The sequence below is a fragment of the Hyposmocoma kahamanoa genome, unplaced genomic scaffold, assembly GCF_003589595.1.
Source record: "Hyposmocoma kahamanoa isolate Upper Pololo Valley unplaced genomic scaffold, ASM358959v1 76951, whole genome shotgun sequence".
Taxonomy (NCBI): domain Eukaryota; kingdom Metazoa; phylum Arthropoda; class Insecta; order Lepidoptera; family Cosmopterigidae; genus Hyposmocoma; species Hyposmocoma kahamanoa.
The window spans coordinates 1-8,554 of NW_020653924.1; the positions used below are offsets into that span (position 1 = coordinate 1).

The 8,554-nt window shown below is 34.6% G+C and overlaps 1 protein-coding gene across 1 annotated transcript; it reads right to left on the reverse strand.

The window, feature by feature from the left end:
• Nucleotides 1-4,793: 4,793 nt before the first annotated feature.
• On the reverse strand, nt 4,794-8,336 carry LOC113232673. Its single transcript, XM_026467441.1, has one exon. The coding sequence runs from the start codon at nt 8,334-8,336 to the stop codon at nt 4,794-4,796; it is 3,543 nt and encodes a 1,180-aa protein (XP_026323226.1).
• Between the last annotated feature and the right edge of the window lie 218 nt (nt 8,337-8,554).

Consider the following 8,554-nt stretch of genomic DNA (forward strand, 5'->3'; position numbering starts at 1 on the left):
GTGGTTTTTGTATTAGACCCGTCGTCCATTTATTTGTAAGTCAATGGGAATTAGCATATATTAAAGGAATAACGTGTTTCTCTAGTTATACAACACGTTACGGAGTTTATGTATGTACATATCATCATTTTGGTTTATCTTCAGTTATTTTGATGTAAATATTCGTAATATGTATATTCATTTTTGTGACACTAAATGTCGCGATGAACAAGTCGTAGGCCTGGTGGTAAGCGACATGCCAGTCCAAAGCATTTGCAGTGCCACTCAGAGCTTTCAACCACATAGATCTGAGGTGCACTGCTACTGCGCCCGTCACCCCGAGACATAAGTTGACAAGTCTCATGTGTTTCGATTTTTATCGTTAGCAAAAGATCTCAGGACATACGTAGTTAAAGATGCAAAAACAATGTATAACTTTTAGTACTTCCTTTATTAGGTCAAATTCTCATGTACTAGGGCTACGTGACTATTCATATCAGAATACCATGTTATAAATTTATAAAATAGTTTCATTTTTAAAATATATTATAATTTTAACTTCTATAATTCTATAAAATTATAACAGAGTATTCGGATATGAATGGTCATGTAGCCTTAGTACATGAGATTTTGAACTTATAACAATAAAGGAAGTATTAAAGGTTATGAAGCAAGTTCATAGCGAGTTATAGCAAAATGCTCTCGCCAGAGCGACACGCCGCATTAATAAAGTTATAAATTGGTTTTGCGCAGGGAAATCGCGGACAAACCACTGTAACCAGCGACATTAGGGCTTAAACTCCTCTGAATGTCTTCAATTTGGATACGAGTCCCTGTCGAACCTTTGTCATTTTAATCATACTTCCGATCTTTCAAAATAATGTTATTGAAATATGTTCAATTTCCTGCGTTCAGTAAGACTGGTATAATTTGGTGCGTTTCATCGTACCGGATATGTACCTACTTAGAGACAGTTTCAATGATTTTAGAGGCGAACAAAGGCGTTGTTATACAAATTTTGATATATTACTTAAAAAATAAAAATAAAATATAACGGAGCAATCACATGATGATAATTATGATACCAATACTCATACTGCGTGAAATTTTGAAAGAGTAATCATTACTCTATTAAGAATCAAAATGTTGACATTTTTATACTCTATTTTCAATTTTAATTACTTAGAAATCACAAAATGTTAATTAAATCAAAAGACATCAATAAGATCAAATTGCTAAACATGACTACCTATTACATTATTTTTACTAAATAAAGACATCGGTGGCATAACTACTATCTTATATTCACTAAATAAAGGATGTCAATGGCATTATTACACAATTACGATTTTCATCAAATTATGTAGTGGAAAGTATCCTCTTGCTGCACGCTATAAATTGGGTCTTTTTCGAGAGTAATTAGCATTATCTAGGTGCGCATGCATCGTCGTCGAACTCATCGTCATTTCGATCAGGTAAGATGTGCACTTATTTTTAAACAAAAAAAAAATGTTGTAGTGGACACATTCGGAGTTATTCTGAAGCATGCTCGCTCTAGTCGTATCCGATAGCTACATATGTTCGTATCGTACTGTAATGTTTCTGTGTCGCTAATCATAATAATCGTTATTGTTTAATGGCTCTTCAAGAACCTTTCATAAAGCCCCGTTTCCAGGCAACCGTCGGCAAACAACGGTTAACGACTACGCCGACGATCGATCTAGTTTATAGCGTAAAATTTACTGACACCGTCGTTGCCTTATAATAATTTAGATTAATTTAATCATTTAAATCACAAATTTCAATAGGCGATGTCTACGGTAGCCAATCATCTTGATTAAGCACTCCACATCTGTAATGGGCAAAAGTCTATCTACCAAACACCTGGCTAAGTACACATCAAAGTACAATGTTTTCCGTTGCCTGTCGTCTTGTCATTTCAATTACTACGCTTACACTTTCATAATCCATGGCCTCCAATAGGGAACTGTGACACGAATTAATCCTGAAATTTCCTATATTCTTAATTAAATATTATTGAAAAATGAGGGTCCCCTAGTTTTTGAAGTAGAATCGAATATTGCTCATATTGTGAGAGGCAATAAAAATACCTCGCGTCAAATCTGCGCCGCAATCATTCATTCGAAATGCCATCGGGCCGCCCCCTCTCCTCCCTATGCAAATTAATCCGGTGCTGGTATACCCGTACCAGCCGACCCCATAAGGCTAAATTAAATAAGCCAGTTCGTTCTAAATTACGAAGGAACTACGTTTGAGTGTACCTGTGCGGTTTCATAAAGATCTCTAAAATTCTGCGAATAAAAAAACGGTATTCATTATAATTTGTGCTCAACATTTGCACATACTATTTAGATGCCAAAATTATTTTACATACTTTTTGATTTTACCGTCGTCTATAGACATTAAGAGGATCTAAAGAATGTGTGTCAAAGGAGATTAATTATATTATATTACTGCATATTCCTATTCCGAATCATCTTACCATAACGTGTGTTATATATAATATTCTGTATATTGCGGCTTTTATTATTAGATTTTTTTTTTATTATTTTTATTAGAAGTTTAATCTAGAAAATCTATAATTGGCGTTGTTAGAGACTTATGATATCGTCGGTGTTTTGTAGAAAGGGTGTAAGCAAAAATTCGCCGATTTTTCATGTTTTTGGTTTTAACGATTGTTTTAAAATATTTAAGTCCTGTAGGAAACGAAACTATTTTTCCGGAATTATATCGCGAATATTTATATGTTTTTTCAAACAAACTGACGTTTCGGGCCCTTTACAGATCCCATTGTTACGGTTACAACCATTCCTATGTGTAACATCACTCATTTCCTATGTGTAACAATCGCGAAAATCTAAGAACTCGATATTTAAGTCTTGTTTTTAAATTAAATTTTAAACTTAATTAAAACCAAAATTGAATTTTAAAACAGTCGATGAAACCTAAACATTCCCAATAAAAATCTACCATATGCCGCCGACGCCTTTTCTACCAAGTACCGTCTACATGTAAATTTTCATGTAATAGGCTTTTATTGTGATATTCTTATTGAAGTCTCCTGTGCTAGCAAACAATATAATTATAATTATTCGTATTCAATTTGTTTCTTTTAACTGTAACTTTATTTAGACTGATACTCAGTTTACTTCAATTAGTTTTGAGTTAAAACTCGTAAAATACAAGGTAGGTAAAGTGTTCCCCGTTCCTTCCTCCAAAATTGGACGAAAGATACTCCCTATTGTTATTAATTAATTTTAATCAGCATTCCGATCTTAGATATTAAACCCTTGCGTCTATTATCGTGGTTAATGTAAAATAGGAATATTGCACATGAAACTAGAGTTTCCATAACGTTAAAATGGATACCGTAATTTTGTTAAATTTCGAGAGTATCCCAAATTATAATAGTGATAGCATTTCTTTCCTATGTAAGAGATTCTAAGGTGATTCCCACTGCGGGATCTGCACCATTTACTTTACGAATCTAAATAAATAAATAGTGCTATATATTTTACTAAATCATTAAAGTAAGTGCTAATTAGTAAACTAGTATACCGTACTAAAAAAACATAATTATAAGTCAAGTCCCCAACCCACCGTTGGCCCAGTGTGGGCTACCACTTATTTTCTTTTCATAGACGAGACCTGTAATCAATACTTAGTCGAATGAGAGTTTATCCAGTATTTCCCGTGAGTCGCTCCAAAAAGCTTTGACAATCATATTATTTTTTCAGACCTCTACTAACTAAATCAACCAAATAGAGAGATACGAAAACAAAAAGAAATAATCGAATATGTCACTCAGAACGTCGTTGAGCGGAATTGAATCGCGTGTAATTCAGATATTGACTCCGATTTTCGTTCTACCCCACAAACGTCATGTCACGTCAAAACGTCACTCAGGGAGCGCGTCAAGGGCCGGAACGATACGCTCCGTACCCCGTGCCCCGTACCGTGCTACTGGGATCACAATAAAAGGGTTTCCAAGGCTGCATAAAATTTTCACGATGAGCGAGTCGAATGTCCAACTACCTGAAGAGTTAAACCAGCAATATCTTATTACAAAAGTTATTTTGTTTCTTGTGGAAAATTTGCACAATGAATTACTTTATCTCTAAGTTTCAACTAGTTACTAACCCGGTAACACACACATACTCACACACACACACACGCACACACACACTCGCAAGGACAATGCACATACTATAAACTTGTTAAATTACTCCTTAACACATTTGTGCATAATAGCCTTAGGTACAGAATTTTCTCAATCAAGAGAGGAGACGAAGGGTCGTATTCTAGAACTCTACTCAATACTCAAGTCAGGGTTTGAGTATGGTTTAAAGCACTCCAAATCATACTCAAGTCCCTGCCATTAGGGTCGTATTTCCAGTGGTTGTGTTTCCAGTGCAATCCTGACTTGAGCATTGAGTAGAGTTCTAGAATACAACCCTAAGAGTCCCAAGATACAGACTTTCTTACTTTAGGCTTCTATCACAAACATTTATATTTAAGCTCTAAAAATAGAAAATAAATAAAACAAAAATATTAATACATTAATTGTTCTAAAATAAATCATAACATTCCTTGGAGTCTCCTATCACAGGCATTGCTTTGCTTAAAAGGAGACTCCTGATACTGTGATTGTAAAATGTAAACTTGTAATGAAATAAATTATTATTATTATTATAGATGTTTTTTCCTCTCAGCCTGTTGACTGGTTTTAACAGCATCTACGGACCGAAATCAAGTAAATGCTGTAGGGCTTGTATGTATATGGTGAGAGTGTACTAAGGACCCACTTCGTTCTCTTCCATCTGCATGAACTTTCTCACAATCCTACAAGTATTCAAAATTACGGATTTTTGTAATGTTATGTAGAGGTTTTCTTTAAAACCTAATAATTTAAGACTATGAAGAAGATGGTTTGGAATAACGCCTGTTGTAGAGAGAACAATTGGGATAACATATACTTTTTCCTGTCGCCAAATTCTAACTAATTCATCTTTGAGCTCTGCGTATTTACTAATTTTTTCAATTATGGTCTTCTGTATGTTATGTGTGTTAGGAACTGCAATATCTATTAAGTATGTAATTTTATTTAATTTGTCTTGTAAAGTTATGTCAGGTCTATTAAAATGAATAGTTCTGTCAGTGAGTATGGCGCGGTCGTAGTAAAGTTTGTGTGTTGTATTCTCTAGGATAGTTTGTGGTGTATACTTGTAGTATGGAGTGATTGATTCATGTATGAGTGCGTATTTGAGAGCCAGATTCTGGTGAATGACGTTTGCTACTTGATTATGTCTATGAGTGTAGTCTGTTTGAGCAAGTGCTGTGCAAGCTCCTGTAATGTGTTGAATAGTTTCTGGTTGGATTCGACATTTGCGACATTTATCATTTATTACTGATGAATCTTTTATTATAAATTTCCTGTAATTTTTTGTATTAATTATCTGGTCTTGGATTGCAATCATGAATCCTTCAGTTTCTGGGAATAAATTACCTATTTTAAGCCATTTATTTGATGCTATTGAATTTATATGTGTTTGTTCCAAATCATGAGGATGTCTACCATGCAATACTTTTTTCTTCCAGTCTTCAATCTTTTGTTTTTGCGGGTCGTCGTTGTTAACATTTTCTGTGTCTGTTTGTTCACTTAAGTTAAGCGGGGTGTAATTATGATCATTTAGAACTATTGCTTTATGTATTTTACTAATAGCTGATTTTGAGTAAAAGAATGTTTTTAAACGACTCACTTGTTTTCGCCAAAGGTGTTGGATGTCTATTAGGCCTCTCCCTCCTTCTTGTCTTTTGATTGTAAGTCTTTCTATTGCTGATTTAGGGTGTAAGTTGTTATGTTTCGTAAGTGTAGTGCGTGTAATTCTTTCAAGTTGTGCTGTGTCTGTTTTTGTCCATCTTATAACACCAAATGAGTAGGTCAATATGGGGATAGCATAGGTATTTATGGCCTTGATGAGATGTTTACCTGACAGTTGAGTCTTACATATGGCATTAAGTCTTTTTTTATATTCTGTAGTAAGCGTGTCTTTGATTCTTACGTGATCGAGGCCCTTCAATTGTGCATATCCTAAATATTTATATAAATCAGCCGGTTCCATTGCTGTTATTGTATCTGTATTATTAATTACATAGTTACCAGGACGTACCTTGCCCCGTATGATGTGAAGTGTTTTACATTTATCTAGACCAAATTGCATGTTGATATCTTTACTGAACTCTGCTGTGGTTTCTACTAATTTCTTCATATCTTTTTCTGATTGTGCATATAGTTTAATATCGTCCATATATATAAGGTGCGAGATGACTGTTTCTTCGGCAGCATGTTTATGGCAATATCCAATCCGACGTCGTTGTAGTAAGTGAGACAGAGGGTTAAGAGCAAGACAAAACCACAAGGGACTTAAGGAATCCCCTTGGTATATACCTGTTTTAATGGATATCTGTCGCGTTGTAACGGTGTTGTTGGTGCTATTGACTTGAAGTGTTGTTTTCCATTTTGACATTATATTGCGCAGAAAATTTATTATTCTTGTGTTTATTTTATAGATTTCTAATATTTGTAATAACCAGGAGTGTGGAACGCTATCAAAGGCTTTTTTATAGTCAATATAGGTGCAATGAAGGTTTCTGTTTTTTGTGGTGGCATGTTTATGTATTGCTGAATCAATGATCAGCTGTTCCTTGCATCCCATGTGGCCTCGTCTACAACCCTTCTGTTCCTCTGCCATTATACTGTGGTGTTCGATATGCGAGTTGATTTTTATTGCGATTGCCGATGTTAGTATTTTGTATAACGTCGGTAGGCATGTGATCGGTCTATATTGGGATGGGTGAGATGAATTTTTAGTCTTTGGTAGCATGTAAGTTATTCCTGTTGTAATGAAGTCAGGTATGTTCTGTTGTCCTAATATTATTTCTGTAAAATTTTTTGCTATGATTTGGTGTAGAGAAGTTAGCTTTTTATACCAAAAATTGTGTATTTTGTCTATCCCAGGTGATTTCCAATTATGTAATCTATCTGTTATACTTGTAATGTCAAACTCTGTAATTTCTTCAAATTCCATTTCATCTATTGCTCTCCAATTTGTTTCCTCTACTGTTATCCATGTTGCTTTGTCATTATGTTGCACTTGATCTTCCCAAATGCCAGACCAAAATGTTTCTAGTTGTTCTTTTGTGGGTGTGCTAGCGTTGTTCGTGTTTGTATTATTTTCTTCATTTGTACTGTTACTTGGTTTTTGTAGGTTCCTATAAAACAATTTTTCGTTTGTAGTGAATATGGTGTTATCGTTTCTGCGTTGTTGTGATTTCTTATATCTTCTGAGCCTATGAACTTTAATTGCTAATTTTTGTTTTAAAGTGTCTAAGAACTCTTCCGGTTTTTTGTTGTTACTTTCATGTTTGGTGTGTGTTAAATTGCTCCGAAATATAGCCTCAACTCTCTTAACTACTTTATTTGATCTGTTGTTATTTATATACTGTGTAAGTCTACCGCAGTCTGCCCTCAATTTTTCTATGTCTTTTTCTAATCTTTGTTGCCATGGTGGTTTGATATCTTTTCTTGGTCTAGTATTTCTTGTATGTTCTGTAATTTTAAAGTTTAGTTCTTCCGATATAACTACCGCTGTGCAGTATATAAGTGTGTGTATATCTGTTAGTTGTGTGTCATTAGTGATAAACTGTTTGAGTATATTTTCATTAAATAAATTGACAAGCCGAAAGAGATTGGGGCCATACTTAAGTTTAGGGAGTTTAGGTCGAACTGCCGGGTCCATCCCAGAGTACTGTGTTAGTACAGTTGTTAACTTGTCATGTAGCTCTTGGGCAAGTTTATCTGTTATAGGATTTTGATCTTCGTCGACTAAAGTTTCAGTATCGTTTTCTAGCATGAATGCAACTGACTCGGTTTGTGTGGATGTTTGTGATATTTGTGTAAACCCCCGCGAGTAATTATTTTGATGTTGTATGTTATTTTCCAATTGAGCACCTGATTGTGATTGTAGTTGTTGAGTAAATTCAGTAATGCTTTGTGACAATAGGCCAGAATTAGGGTCTGAGTTATTATCTTCTTCTTGTAGGCGTACTCGTGTTTCCTGTTTTAATTGTTCTAATATTTCTTGGGACAGAAGTTTATTTCTAATTATAGCTCTTCTCTGATCTGAAAGTCTTTGTTCTGAAACAGTTACCTCTGGGTATTGTCGTACAAAAAGTTCATGCAATTGTGGTCTGTAAGTGGTCATATTGGTTTCTAATTTAGTAATGTAGAAGTAAGTTCGCATAATAAACATGTTAACATCTTTGCTCCATTTCATGCGAACTCTTGGTTTGTTATTATTATTATTATTATTATTATTATTATTATTCCGTTTTCCTTTCGTGTGGCAGTGAATGCCATAGAATTGTCATCACATTGCTTGCATTGACACCGCTCTATTCAAGCTATTTCACAACCGATGAATACCGAAGCGAGCGTAAAATAGATGACATATCCACACGAATATCCGCTACCGAACCCGTGCGAGACTGCAGT

Bases quoted from the DNA above. Each gene is read 5' to 3' on its own strand.
- LOC113232673 (XM_026467441.1), bottom strand. From the start codon at position 8,336: ATGAAATGGAGCAAAGATGTTAACATGTTTATTATGCGAACTTACTTC.